The sequence below is a fragment of the Elephantulus edwardii genome, unplaced genomic scaffold (assembly GCF_000299155.1).
Source record: "Elephantulus edwardii isolate Elephantulus edwardi_28Jun2011 unplaced genomic scaffold, EleEdw1.0 scaffold00152, whole genome shotgun sequence".
NCBI classification, from domain to species: Eukaryota; Metazoa; Chordata; class Mammalia; order Macroscelidea; family Macroscelididae; genus Elephantulus; species Elephantulus edwardii.
The window spans coordinates 4,815,747-4,830,775 of record NW_006399902.1 but is presented as its reverse complement, the minus strand read 5'-3'; the positions used below and the strand labels follow the sequence as shown (position 1 = coordinate 4,830,775).

Genomic DNA, 15,029 nt, shown 5'->3' with positions numbered 1-15,029 from the left:
ACTGTAGACAGAGATATAGCTCCAGGTCAGAGTTAGAGGGCGACCTGGCCTGAGGGCCCTGGAGTTTGAAGAAACCTGGCTTTGGCCTAAATGGGTTGGTGACCGATGGGTAAGGAGAAGAGAAGGGCCACGAACTGGAGACGTCTGCTCAGCTTGAAGTCCCGTGGACAGTGTGACTGGATTCGAGCCCCACTGGGGGAATGAGTAGAGTCCTGGCCACTCTCCTGCCCCGGCAGTCCTGACATTGGGGAACAAAAGCTTTCGGTTCCTGTAGCAACGGTGGCTCCAGCTGCTGCAAAGTTCCGGGGAGGCGGGCGGAGGGCGGCTGAGTCACCGCCCCCTCCCCCTGCGTACGCGGCACCGCCCCCAGGGGCTGGGGGCCTCGCGCATCCCACTCCCCATTCTGCTAGCCTTTCCTCTTTTGGCTTCTGGAGCCCCCTTCTCCATCTAGGGACCCCTGGGAGCGGGGCGGAGCGACCCTCTTTGACAGCTGAAGGGGGCGGGCCACTGGGGGGTCGCCCCGTTCTCTCGGTCCCGCCCACCAGCTCTGGAGTCTAGGAGAAGGGTGGGCTCGCTTGAGCCCACAGCGCCTGGAGAGCGGTGTCTGGAGAACCCCGCCCCCTCCGGCCAGGTGCGCGGGCTGGGGACTCTGGGGCCCCCTGGAGGGTCCCTGCCCGCCGAGTGGCCTGGGTCCGGCCGGGCAGCAAGCACTCGGGAGGCTGAGGGTGAGTGACAGACGGGCGAATTGGAGCTGCCAGGTGGATAAACGCGACGGATGTGCGCGCCGCCGCGGTCCCCTCCTCCATTTCAGCCCCTTTCCTGCCCGCCGCTGGGGCTCCAGGCTCCCAAACGACCCCAGCTCCTGCTTACCACATTCGGCCCACTGGACTCAATGCCTGGGATTCCTAGCCCTGAGACACCCCTCCCTCCCCAAGCACACGTGATTTCCCTGTCCCTCTTCTCTCCTCCGTCCTGTTCTCGACAATTCCTACTGCTTGGAAAGCCTGGGATTCCTTCATTGAAGCAGAAGGGAAGCCGGAGGTTGAGAGGCCAGTGAGGACCTGGGGAGGGAGGGCACATAGGGTCTGAGTGTTCTTGGGCAGAGAGTGAGGTTCTTGGATCTGCTGCGGGCGGAGGGGCATGCTATGTATGGAGTGAGACCCTGAGATGGCTGGGGCCAGCCCTTCATTTAGCTCACCCTGAAGAAGGAGGCCTTTCTATGATCCTCCTCTCCATCAACCTTCTTCTGACCCAGGAAGTTCTTCCTCACCACGGATCTCCCTACCTCTTCTCTGTAGCTCTTGTGAACAGGGGTGTTTTGTGGTCTTGCTGGACTTGGAGATAGCAAAGCCCCACTTGTGGGTCTACCTGCAGATCCTCTCCAGACAAAGCGGTGACGGCAACCTTGAGGGGAAAGAGTGTGTGAGGTTCTGAGAAAAGGGAGAACCCACCTTGTGCCAGGCATATGCTGAGAACTGGCCAGGAGGCTGAGGGAGAGGCATGCAAGGCTTGAGAGCAGAAATAATGGTCTCCATTGGGCAAGGGGCAATTTGGGTTTGGTGAGGTTAGTCACATGGCTCGGAACCTGTGGGTCCCCTTCTAGGCTTTCTTGTGGGGGAGTGGCTCAGGGCAATGGCTCTGGATCAGTGCCTGAAGACAAGACTTGATATACACACTGGGGAGAGTTTAAATTAATCAGTGACTGCCTCAGGTCTAGCTTGGAATTGAATTCCTTGCGTTATTTCATGGGATGGTGAGTGATATCAGATGGGAATCCTCAATGCTCTTATATTGCAGTAGAATAATGAGGATCACACCCACCCTACATGGAAATCCTAGAAGGAGTGTGAAAGGTGTGTCTGAGACAGGCTGAGTGGAGGAGGGGCGCAGGCTGGTTTTAGAGGTGGCTGGGTCCTGTGGAAGCCAGGCTGTGACTCAACAAGAGTGGATCTGGTTCTTCCTGATGGATGGGGCCTGTGGAATAGGGAGCAGAGGCCCAGGAGGTAGGTCTGGGCATATGAAGCTCCCGTTTCAGGAGCATGAAGGAGCAACAGGTCAGATTGCATCTGACCCTTAGTTGCCAACTGCTAAGCCTCAAAGGGCCAATAGCTGTGTGTCTGTCATCCTGAGAATGCATGTGTATCTCCATGCATATACCTGTGTCTTACTCTTTAGATTCTTGTATATGTGTTTGTGCATCCCGAGCGCATGTGAATTTATGCATCTGGTGTGTCCCAGTGTGTGTGCATGTCTGCATGCATATCTGCATGTTCTAGTGCAGAACACCTGTAAGTGCCTGTCTATGCATATGCCAGTGCACACATACGTTTGTGTGCGTATCTTCAAGGAGCCAGGATGCTCAAGCCCCCGTGTGTAAGTGTGTGTGTGCGGAGACTCCTCGACCTGCTGTAAGTGGGGGAGGGGATGCCAGTTATAATGAGCCCCCTCCTCCCCTCCACTGAGCAGCAGCCACGGCCTGAATTTTGCAGCCTGCTTAAAAATAATTGGGGGCAGCGGGGGGATTGGATGTCACTCATCATCAGCTGCTGGCTTCACTGGTGCCGCAGCAGGCTGGGCAGGCTGAGCAGTTCAGGACAGGCATGATGGGAGGTAGGGAAGACCAGGGATCTGGTGCCTGGGGTGAGGGGAGGGATGGAAAATGGGGGTAGTCAGGATGGGAGGGTTGGAGACACAGCCTGTGTTGGCTTCTGCGGAACAGTGCTGGCCAGGGCTTTGAAGGAGATTGAGGCAGCTCCTCCCCAGCAAATGGGCTTGTACCGAACTCTGCCTCCCTCTTCGCCTTCACTCTGTATGGTTGGGAAGGGCAGAGGTGTCTGACTTAGAAGTGCAGTAATTGAGACGTGAGGCCGTGCCATGCTTCCTAAATGTTGAACAGGGGTTGCAATCCTGGGCTTCAAATTCCTGGATCCCCTTCTGCCCACCATCCTAGCCACTATTTGAGCTCCTATCTTACCAAAGAAAATCTAGAGATCTGTCCCTAGGGGGCACCTGCCTTGGGACAATCTAGCCACACCTGTGAATTATCCTTCTGTTTGTAATTCCACTCCCAGAGCTAAGAGCTTGTCTATCTGGTCTCAAACCTGAGCAGCAAGGAATGGGAAGGAGCAAAAGGTTACTGGTGGAAGAGAGAGGGGAACCTGGACAGAGGCTTTAGGTTCTAGATTCTAGACCTAACGTGACTCCTTGCATTGTGTAGTCTTGAGCCTGCCTTCCCCTCTCAAAGGCTCATCTTTACGCTTCTGATGTGAACAGTCAGTACTGCGGGCTATGCTATGTGCCTGGAGGGAGGGCATGTGGATTTCTGGGGGGCGGGGTGTGCAGAAATGGACGTGGAGCTGAGTGAGACCAGGGACTAGGCTCCACTTTCATCACCACTGGGAGAGGAGGCTGAGCCGGCTGTGGGCAGTAGCTCTGCTCTGGGGAAGAGCCTGCTAATTTCTGTCCCACCCCGAGCCCCCTTCTTCACTCTGGTCTGTGCTTGTGCCTGTCAGGATAGTACTTGGGTTTGAGTTGCTTTCCAACACCCTGAGCAAGTTCCCACCTGCTGGGAGCTCAGTTTAGAACAGATGTTTTTTGAGGGAAAGTAGAAATCAATATACTCGGAACCCCATTCTTAGGACCTTGAAGACTCTTGAGATGAGCAGGTTACCTCTGGGGGGATCAAACTCAGGTTAGGATGGTTAAGCGCCGGACTTCTGACTGAAGGTGTGCAGGTCAAAGGCATGCAGTGGAACCTTGGAAGACAGGCCCGGGGATAGGTCTTGAACACCATATTCTACTCAGCCCACATAGGGCTGCCATGAGTGGAGTTGACTTGAAGGCAACTAGGTCATGATTGAGTGAATCATACTTTTGGGCAAAGGCTGTAGATGCTAAGAACAAAGAGATGGCTTAGTAGTCTCACTGCAGGGGGTGAGGGGCAGGAACAAGCCCTATGCCAGGCCTTGGAGGACAATCTCATGTGAGCAGCAAGGGAAGAAGGTAGAAGCGAAGTATCCTTCCCATTTTGCAGATGAGAAAACTGAGGCCTATGAGGGTCGCCCAGCTGGTAGACAGTTGGCCAGGCTGGAGCTTAAGCCCAACACCTCCTTGCCTGATGCTACTTCCCTTGTTCCCAGCAGGAAGGAACTCTGCAGCAGCTGTAGGAATTACGCATGTTATTCGTACTTGCGATGCCCTCCCATGGGCATGGCCTGGGTTGTGTGCAGTCCCTGGTGTACCGGCGGTAACCCACCCCTTTCTCTCCCACTCAGTAAAGCAAGTAACGTTGCTCTGGGAATAACCTTGAATTGCTTTGATTTGTAAAAAAGCAAATCATTGTCAAACATCTCCACTTTGACAATTACTGCTGGATTATGTGTGACACGCCTCATAGCTGATCACGACAAACTTCAACTGTGAACGATAGTTAGGGAGAATAAAGAATCTGAATGCTGAGCTGAGACCCTTGTGGCTGATGGGGTCGACTGTGAGGAACCATGCAGTAATAGTTGTTACAGGGAGCTCAGGTGGCCTAGTAGCAAGAAACTGTGCTGTAATCCTAAAGGCATGCGGGTTCAAATCCACTAGTTACTCCACAGGAGAAGGATGAGCAATCTCCTCCTGTATGATTAACTGCCTCTGAAAACCCACTGTAGGGTCAGCTATGGGTTGGATCTGAGTTGACAGTACACAACAACCAACACAAACAGGAAGCCTGTGAGATAGATACTGTTACTGCCACAGGTAAACCCTGGTTCACTAAGGAAACTGAGGCTCAGAGAGGTCAAGTTCTTAGTTGTAAAGTGAGGCCTGAGAGTCTTAAAAAAATGTCTTAACCACAAAGTGCATTACCTATAGCGCAGCCACAAGAAGCTGGGTCTGGGTGGCCTGCTGATCATTGTCTTTCTCCACAGGGCAAGGGACATAGGATGACCCCAGCCTGTCCCCTCTTACTGTCTGTGATTCTGTCCCTGCGCCTGGCCGCCGCCTTCGACCCCGCCCCCAGTGCCTGCTCTGCCCTGGCCTCAGGTGTCCTGTACGGGGCCTTCTCACTGCAGGACCTCTTTCCGACCATCGCCTCAGGCTGCTCCTGGACTCTGGAGAACCCTGACCCCACCAAGTACTCCCTCTACCTGCGCTTCAATCGCCAGGAGCAGGTGTGCACACACTTTGCCCCCCGTCTGCTGCCCTTGGACCATTACCTGGTCAACTTTACCTGCCTGCGACCAAGCCCTGAGGAGGCAGCGGGCCAGGCAGAGGCAGAGGTGGGGCAGCCGGAGGAAGAGGAAGAGGAGGAAGCAGCGGGGCTGGAGCTGTGCGGGGGCTCTGGTCCCTTCACCTTCTTGCACTTCGACAAGAACTTCGTGCAGCTGTGCCTGTCTGCTGAGCCCTCAGAGGCCCCACGCCTGCTGGCGCCCGCCGCCCTGGCCTTCCGTTTTGTCGAGGTCTTGCTTATCAACAATAACAACTCCAGCCAGTTCACCTGCGGTGTGCTCTGCCGCTGGAGCGAGGAGTGCGGCCGCGCTGCGGGCAGGGCCTGTGGCTTTGCCCAGCCGGGCTGCAGCTGCCCTGGTGAGGCGGGCACTGGCCCTGCCACCACCACGCCTTCAGGTCCTCTCGTTGCCCATACCCTGTCCAATGCCCTGGTGCCCGGGGGCCCAGCCCCGCCTGCTGAGGCCGACTTGCACTCTGGGAGCAGCAATGACCTGTTCACAACTGAGATGAGATATGGTGAGTCTGAGCAGAGCCCTAGGGGGGGTCGTGCCTGGAGCCTGAGGCCTATCCTGGCGGATGCTAGGACCATTCATGTGGTCGTTCACTGATGTCTGTTTGTGTCCACCCTTGTCCAGGTGTTGAGGTAACCGACCTGTGTTAGGATCAGATCTCCCTCTGGAAGGGTTTGCAGCCTGGGCTCGAGAATGAGGGTTCAGATAGGATAGTGCAGAATGATCTGTATACACACAGGGAGGGAGTGCTCTAGCTCAGCAGCCTGGGAAGACTTCCTGAAGGAAGCAGAGATTGGAAGGACACGTGGAAGTGTGCCAAGATAATGGAATGAGGGCATTCCAGGCAGAGGAAGCAGTGCTTACAAAGGCCTAAAGCTGGGAGTGACCATGGCAGGCCCTGCACTGCAAGCTGACAAATTTGCCTGGAGGCTGGAGTAGGCAAGGAGCAGGGGATGGTTCTTGCCCACATGGGTAAGTGATTTTTGGCAGTGTCTCCAGGGTCAGGTCAGAGGAAGGTGAGGAAGAGTGTGCTTGGGTGAAGAGGCCTGAGTGCCGTGGTGGCCTTGGAGGGCTGGGTTGGCTCCGATCCCAGCATCCCTTGCCTCCCCCCTCTGGGCCCATGTCTTCTGGGACTGAGGCCGCCAGCTGCTAGAGCTTCCTGCTGACTGGGCAAAAGCTCTGCGAGCCCTTGAGTCCCGCCTGCTCCCTCTCCTACCCCAGCTCCCCTCTGTCATAGTCACCTTCCATCAACTCTTCTTCCTGCAGCTTTAAGGCCCCAAGACCCTCAGCTGGATCCTGCATGTCCGCTGAACCACAGTGCTTGGCCAGATATGGGCCAGGTGGCTGGAGGGAATCAGGTGGCTGGAGGGCTGAGAACATGGGATGGAAGGGAGGCAGGCCTGGAGTCAGGCCTCTAACTCAGGTCCTGACAGGAAAGCCCCTCTACTCTCTGATTGTCAGGTTCCCCTTCTGGGCTAACCAGACTAGCCTGTCAGCACAAGGATGGAGGGCATAGGGTAGGTATCTCTAAGATTGTTTACAAGGATCAGGGATCTGGTCTGAGGGCTGCTAGGAGGGTGGGAAGAGCGAGACAAGCATTTTTACCTTCATTGATCTCTGCTTCGGAGACCAGAGCCCTGTGGCTGAATCAACCTTTGGCTTTCACCTTCAGTAAGTTATTTATTTGGATGTCAGTTTCTTCATCTGTAAAATGGGCAGATATTTCTATGATTTAATTAGAGGGGATGGTTATCATGATAGTTTATACTCTGGAAGGGTGGGGGCTTTTTAGCCTCCCCCATGAAATAGTTGCTATTGTGTCTATCCATTTGGAGTGCCCAGTGGCCCTGCTCCAGCCTCTGTCCCAGGACTCCTTGGCTGCATAATGCAGTCAATGAAGCCGTCTGAGTGACAGCCAGGCCGTGGGCAGGTTACAGACCCCGGAGGCTGGCCTGGGATTTAGTGCCTGCAGGAAGAAATTGAATTTCGCTTCTTTGTCGAACATCAGCGGAGAGCGCGAGGCGTATATCAGGAGGTTTATGGCTCTTCCTGCCTGGCGGCCACTGCCTATCACTCTGCAGGAGCCTCCCCCGTGGCGCTCAGCTGAGGGCAGGTTCTTTTGTCTGGCTTCCCCTGTGGTCCCTCAGCCCAGTGGTCTGCAGTGGATGGAGCAAGGCTCTGCCCTCATGGGCGGGCACCATCTGGGCAGGCTGCCATGTGGAGCACAGAGCCAGGAGCAGCCAGCTGGGCAGGGTGGAAGCCGGAAGCAGGAGTTGGTTGGTAGCCGAGGTGCCCTTGGGGGTCAGTGAGGACTGGCAATGAGGAAGGCTTCCTAACTGGGGCTGCCCATTGTCCTCAGAGCTCTGGGATTGGAGGGGGTGGAGACTGAACGCTTGACTGTCCTTGGGCATGAGGCCTGGTGTCATCTCTGAGCAGGGAGCCCTGAGCTGGGACTCCCAGCTGTTCCCAAGCTGCTTTTGCCCCTTGTCCTACTTGGCATGTCTCAAGACTTCTCCACGGGGTTGCCCTGCAGAGAAGGCCCCTCGGAGGAGCTGCCCGGGGTGACATGGCATCAGTCATGGGCTCACTTGGCACACTGGTGCCCAGAGTCATTCTGGCTCAGTCTCTCTTCTTTTCTACCACTTCCTCCCTCCTACCCAAACTCTCTGGGCAGACTGGCACATGATTCAGTGTACTCCATGTAGCAGGAGTGCCTGGGGTTGGTGGCATTGTCAGGGCCCAGAGAACTCTGTGCCTACTGGTGACAATAGCATTGCCAAGCCCTTGGACCTGCATCCATTCCCTGACCTCTCCACCTGGACCAGCTGGACACATGTACCAGCTGCAGAAGAACGGGCTGGCACGTGGAGCCGCCAGACTGAAAACAAGAGGTGAGCAGGAGGTGTGAGACCCCATGCACCGCTCTGCCAGGCACTAGGCTGGGGGTTTGCTCACCTTCACCAGGATATCTTGAGAAGGATTCTGGACTTCCCCTCTCATAGGGTGTGCCCAGGTTGATGCTGGAAGAGTGGCTGGCATGGGAGCTAGTGGGCAGTGAAGGGGCACAGTGCCTGGGCCCGCCACAGTGCCAAGTGCGTTGGACAAGAGGGTACATGCGCCTGTTAATTTCACGCAAACTGCCTTTGATAGATCTCTTGTTATTTTTGGTGAGTTGAGCCATAAATTTGTGCCATCTTGCTGCCGCAATCTGTTAAGTGGGGGTGGAGGAGAGGAAGAAAGGGAAGGCAGGCAGGAAGGAGCTCAGCGGAGGCTGACTGAGGCTGGGGCAGAGAGCTGGGTCCCGAGGAAGGGCACCTGCAGAGCCTCCCTCCCGGGGGTGGCTATCAACCTGCATTACCTACCCACTGACCCTCAACTCTTGAGGAGGCACCAGCCATGGGGATGGCTGTGCAAAGGGACACTGAGAGGAAGACCCTTCCTTTCTCTACTGTACTCACAACCTCTCCCAGTTGGTACTGCCCCACCCTGGAGGGGCCTGGACTGTTAGCCTACCCTCCTCTTCATCCAAAAGCCACCAAATGAGCCTGGTGTCACTTGAATGCCAGACCAGGGAGGCAAGGGTTCGAATCCTTGCTCTGCCACTTCTGCTGTGAAATTTGGACAAAGTACTGTCTTTTTGACAAACTCTCAACATTTGCATGCAAAATAATCATGGCACAGTCTCAGCATTTGCATGCACTAAGCGCTGATTCAAGCACACTACTCCTCTTAAGCATTAAAACTTGGGTGAAGAGTTGTGCTGCCACCCCAAGGGTAGACAGTTCAAATACATGGATAGTGTCTTTTCCATGTGTGATACACAGCGTCTAGGAAACCAGGCTGGAGGATCCAGTTATGAGTCGGTTCTGACTCAACAGCAATGAGTTTGAGTTTTTTTCCAACAACCAATAAATCTGCTTTGATTTTTCCAGTCTTCCTTTGCAGGGAGGGAGCTACGGTGGGCTAAAGGAGCTGCACTCCCAAAGCAGGCAGTGCAGGTCCACCAGCTGCTCCATGGGAGAAAGATGAGCAGCCACCTCCTTTTGTGCTTTATAGCCACTGAAAACCTGTGGAGGGTCAGCTAGGAGTCAGTTCTGATTTGACAGCGATGAGTTTGAGTTTCCTTTGTAAGTGAGGAAACTGAGGCATAGAGAAGTTAACCACTTTGTAAAAGATCACAAAGTTAGTGAGACACGGAGTCAGGGGCTGAATGTGGCTGATCTGACTGGTCCTTGCCACCTCAGTTATCTGTGGATCTCTTCTGTCCTCCAGCTTCCAGCAACTCCTGCCCGAATCCACAGCCCGGAACTCAAGCCACACCCTGAGCCTTGCATCGCCTGTTTTTCAGCCTCCCCTAGTGTTGTCTAGTCAGAGCTCTTCATTCCTCCCCAGGCCTCTGCCTTCAGGCCTCCCTGCCTTTTCTCAGGAGAGGATGTTGGGGTGCATGTGCCTCACTTGGAGAATCCCTTGCACTTGATTAACTGGAGCCGTGGATCCTTTGAAGCACAGCCCAGGCTCTAGCCCTCTGAGAGGTAGTAGCCTTAGACCTGGCCAGTCTAAGATTGACCTGGTCCCAGGATTGACTTCTGTTCTCTGTTATCTGGTTCAAGCCCTCACTGCCTTCCTTTGACCAACTGCTGGTCAGGTGATAGGAAGGAGGCCCTCCCTGCCTATTTGGGGCCCAGACAGCAAGAGGCAAGACTTCTCTCCGGGTGGCATGAGGGAGACCCAGAACAGACTGTGGCATTTCTTTGAAGGCCCGCAGGCTAGAGCTCTCCTGAGTTTCTGTGTGTGTGCCTTAGGCTTGGAGCTCTGTGTGCTGCCACCAGGTGGGCATGAGACACAGGCTTCCCTGGACATACTCAGCCCCGGGACTGAACTCTGCTAGTTCATTCCACATTCCTTCATGCTTTCTTCAGGCACAGGAGAATGTGCCAGGCTTTAGCCAGCTCCTGGTGAATAACCTGAGATGAATGAGACTGGAGGTGAGGAAGTGTGTGCCACAGACTGAAGTCACTCAGCCCTCACTTCGGTTCCTGGCCTTACCATTTACTAGCTGTGTGGCTCTGGGTGTAAGTTATTTCATCCCCACTTCCTCATCTCTCTAATAGGGATGAGACATTGTGGAGGTTCATGATTGAATTCCTGTCTTTCATACAGGAGATCTGAGTTCAATTCCTGACCAGTGCACATTATGTACAGCAACCTCTGTCTCTCAGTGGAGACATGTAAGCTGCATGATGCTGAATAGGTTTCAGTGGAACTGCTATGCTAAGAGGAACCGGGAAGAAAGTGCTGGTGATTTTCTGCAAGTCAGCCACTAAAGACTGTATGGATCAAGAGAGACCTCACAATTCCTGAAATCAAAATATATGATACAGTCATTATAATCAAAACAGTCTGGCAGATCAATAGACCAGTGGGATAGAATTAAGAATCTAGAATTAGACCCAGCCAACTCTGGACAAGTGTTTTTTTAACAGGGAGTCAAAATCCATTCAGTGGAGCAAAAACTGTCTCGTTAATAAATGGTGCTGGCAAAACTGGATATCCACTTGCAGAAAAATGAAACAGAACCCAAGTCTCACACTAGACACAAAAATGAGCCCAAATTGGCTCAAAGACATAAATGTTAAACTTAAAGCCATAAATTCCTGGACGAAAACGTAGGAAAATACTATGAGACCTTCCTACTCCTTTGTAAAAAGAAGAGAGAGCAGACACTACAACAAATTCATGAATAAAAGAAGATACTATAAATGGGGCCTCATACAAATGGAAAAAATTTATACTAATCCAAAGGCTTTATTAAAAGATTAAATAGACAACCTACAGTCTGGGGATAGGGGTCTTAAAAAAATGACTTAGTCACTAAGAGTTAAGTCTCTAAGATCTATAAAAATCAGCAGTAACACAAAATAAAAAGACAATCCAATCATAAAACAGGCAAAGGACATGAACAACACTTTGATTAAAGAGGTCACCCAGGCAGCCAAAACACATCTGAAAAGACTTTCACGGTCATTAGCCGCTTACTCACTCATCGCCATCGAGTGGAGCTGACTCAGAGCCCCGCCATCGGGTTTCCGAGGCTGTAAATCACATAGGAGGGGTTTGCCCGCCTTTCGCCTGCCAGGGAGGTGCAGCCTTTGGCGTAGCAGTGCAGTGCCCTATGGGCTATGCCACCAGCATGCCCTCCTTAACTGTTGTTGTTCTTAGCTGCAATCCAGCGAGATACAGATCAAAACCAAGTTTAGATACCATCTAATGCTAAAATAGCATTGGTATATTACAAAACAAAACAGATAACAAATGTTGGCGAGGCTATGGGGAAGATTGAAAGCCTTCCCCCTTGCTGGTGGTGCTGTGAAATGGTATAACCACTATGGAAAACATACGACAACAATGGGGGACCTGGAGGGTACACTGCTTAATTAAATAAGTCAAGCATATATGGACAAATATGGCATAATCATTTTTTTATAAGAAGACAAGAATAAATTATTATAGTGAGACCCATATTCACTGGTAGTTACCAGGGTGAGGGTAGAGGAAGTGTGCTTGATCCAATACAAATTCGTTCTTTGGATGGTGAGGGAGGTGGCACTGAATATAGATATAATGCGCACAGTACAACCAAAGTCAAAATGAGGGTTTGAGGACATAGATGGATACAAGCAGACTGTCCTGTGGGCAGGTACAGAGGGACACAAGGCTGAGATGTATTGGAGTTGTTGTTTGTTTCTGTCTGGTTGGTTCAGACCCACAGCAACTCTGGGTCTCACAGACTGAAATGCTGCCAGACTCTGCACCAGCCAGCCTTGCAGTCATTGCTACGTTTGAGCCCATTGTCAGAGCCCCTGTGTCAGTCAATCTAATTGAAGCTCTTCTGCTTTTTCACTGATCCTCCTCTACTTTACCAAGCATGATATTCTGATAGCATCATACCCAAAGTACATGAGGTGAAATCTTGCTATCCTTCGCAGAAGCATCCTTGATATACTTCCTCCAAGACAAATTTGTTTAGTCTTTGTACATTCATGGTATATTTAATATTCAAAGGCACCAAGTCTTTCCCAGTTTTTTTATGTCTTGCTTTCATACACATATGTTGTTGTGCTATTGTTAGGTGCCATTGAGAATGACTCATAGCGACTCTATGAACAACAAATCTGAACCCTGTCCTATCCTGCGCCATCCTCACAATCTCTGACACACTCAAGCCTATTGCAGTAGTCACTGTGTCAAGCTACCTGGCTCAGAGTCTTCCTTTCCTTTATCATACCTCCACCTTTCCAAGCATGAGGACCTTCTCCAAGGAATAGCCTCTCCTAGCAACATTCCCAAAGCGTGTGAGACAAAGCTTTATCATCCTTGTCTCCAAGGAGCACTCTGGCTGCACCTTCTTCAAGAAGTATTTGTTTGTATTTTTGGAAGTCCATGGTATATTCAATACTTATCTCCAGAACCATAGTTCAAAGGCATATGTAGTTGATTGCCTTTGAGTCGAGCACAACTCTTAGTGCCTCTATGAACAAAAGGCCTGAAGTCTTTCTATAACTATTGACATTTTAGGCAATTAAAAATAATCTGGGTTGGATCAGTCCTAAGAAGTTTCTGTGCTATTAGGTGCCACTGAGTTGAGTTATAGCTACTTTATGAACAACAGATCTGATGCCCTAGCCTGCAGTATCCCATTGGTGTAGTCAACGTATCTATCTAGTTGAGAGTCTTCCTATCTTTTGCTTATTCTCCACCACATAACAACAACAAGGTGCCTTTTTCTAAGAACTGGCCTCTCCTGGCAGCATGCCGAAAGTATGTGAGACCAAGTTTCACCCTCCTTGCCTCTACGGCGCACTCTGGCAGCACTTCCTTCAAGACAGATTTGTTTGTGCTTTTGGCAAGTCCATGGTGTTTCCGATACTCTTTGTTAACACCACAGTTTAAAGGCATTGACTCTTTTTTGGTCTTCCTTATTTGTTGTCCAGTTTTCAGATGCATGGAAGCAATCGGAAATACATGTCTTTAGACTTTAAATTGCTCTTTAGCCCTGTAAAGAGGTCCTTGAAAGAGGATTTTCCCAATGCAACATGTCTTTTGATTTTTTGACTGCAACTATCATGAGTGTTTATTGTGGATCCAAGTAAAATGAAATAGTTGATAATTTTAATATTTTCTTCATCTATCCTAGTGCTGTGGTAAAGCTTTTTGTTTTCTTGATGTTGAGCTGTAATCCATATTAAAGGCTATAGTCTTTAATCTTCAGAAGTCAGTGTTTCAAGTCTTCACTTTCTTCAAGCAAGGTTATGTCATCTGCATAACACAAGTTGATGTTGAGTCTTCCTCCATTCCTGATTTCATATTCTCCTTCATATAGTCCAGATTCTTGAATGATTTGCTAAGTATACAGATTGAATAAGTATGGAGAACAGATAACAATCCTGATGCACTATTCCCCTGATTTTAAACTATGCAGTGTTCCCTTCATTTTTTTAAATACAATTTATAGTTTTCCAACACTCAAGCTTTGGACATTCCAAGTTCCAATTATTAAATGGTGTTTGTCATTATTTTTCTTCCTTTTTGACTTCCAATCTGGGTTCGACCACTATACCACTATAAATATCTGTGTTCCTTTACTGTTCATAGGGTTTTCAGAGGCCTGTTATTTAGGAAGTGGATAGCCAATCCTGATTTCTACTCTGTCTTAATCTGGGAGCTGTAATAAAACCTTCAAGCATGGATAACCATTAAGACATTTGACACGCTAGTGGCGTAGCTTTCAGTATCATAGCCACCCACAAGTTATGTCAATATAGCAAACTGACAGACAAATGCTGTAGCAATTAGAACAATGTTCTCCCCAAACACACAGACTGCTAATTTAGTTTGAATACCTAAATTGGCAAAAAGGAAATAGAATGCATGAACACCTACATACTAGGCATTAGTGAGATGAAATGGACTAACTTTGGCCACCTTCATATGGTATACTATGCTGGGAATGAAAACAGAAGAAGAATAGTGTTGCATTCATAGTAAAAAAAGTCAATTTCAAGTTCTGAAACCCTGAAATACAATGCTGTTAGTGATAGAATATTATCCACACATATACAAGGAAGACCCATTAATATGACTATTATTCAAATATACAATCCTACATCTAAAGCCAAAGAGGAAGAAATTGAAAATTTTTATGAAATATTGCAGTTTGAAAGTGACCAAAAGCACCATCAAGATGTGTTAAGATAATTGGTGACTGGGTTGCAAAAGTTGGAAACAGTAAAGAAGGAATAAGTAGTTGGAAAATATGGGCTTGGTGATAGAAATGAGGCTGGAAATGGAATGACTGAATTTTGTATTTTGAATGATTTATTCATTGCAAATACCTTTTTTAAAAAGACACAAATGACAACTTTACACGTGGACCTTACCTGATGGGCTGCAAAGAAATCAGATTAACTACATCTGTGGAAGAAATTGTTGGAGAAGCTCAGTATAGGCCATTAAAACTAGGCCAGGGGCAGACTGTGGGTCAAATCATCAATTAATCATGTGCAAGTTCAAATTGAGGATGAAGAAAATTAAGTCCATGAGAATCAAGATACGATCTTGACTCTATTCCATCTGAATTTCAAGATCATCTTAAGAATAGATTTGAAGCATTGAACATCAATTATCAAAGAACGAAATGGGTTGTGGGATATAAAGGATATCATCCATGAAGAAAACAAACAGGTCGTTACAAAGACAGAGGAGAAAGAAAAAAATAAAAATGAACGTCAGAAGAGACTCTAA

The 15,029-nt window shown here is 50.0% G+C and overlaps 1 protein-coding gene across 2 annotated transcripts in view; it reads left to right on the top strand.

Moving 5' to 3' along the window:
- The first annotated feature begins 4,922 nt into the window (after positions 1 to 4,922).
- The window catches only part of BAI2 (brain-specific angiogenesis inhibitor 2), a 45,770-nt gene continuing 35,663 nt past the window's right edge, over positions 4,923 to 15,029 (top strand). For both annotated transcript variants that reach the window (XM_006894950.1, XM_006894949.1), the window contains exon 1: positions 4,923 to 5,733. In XM_006894950.1, coding sequence (XP_006895012.1) covers positions 4,932 to 5,733 — 802 coding nt within the window. In that variant the 5' untranslated portion in view covers positions 4,923 to 4,931. The remainder of the gene's footprint in view (positions 5,734 to 15,029) is intronic.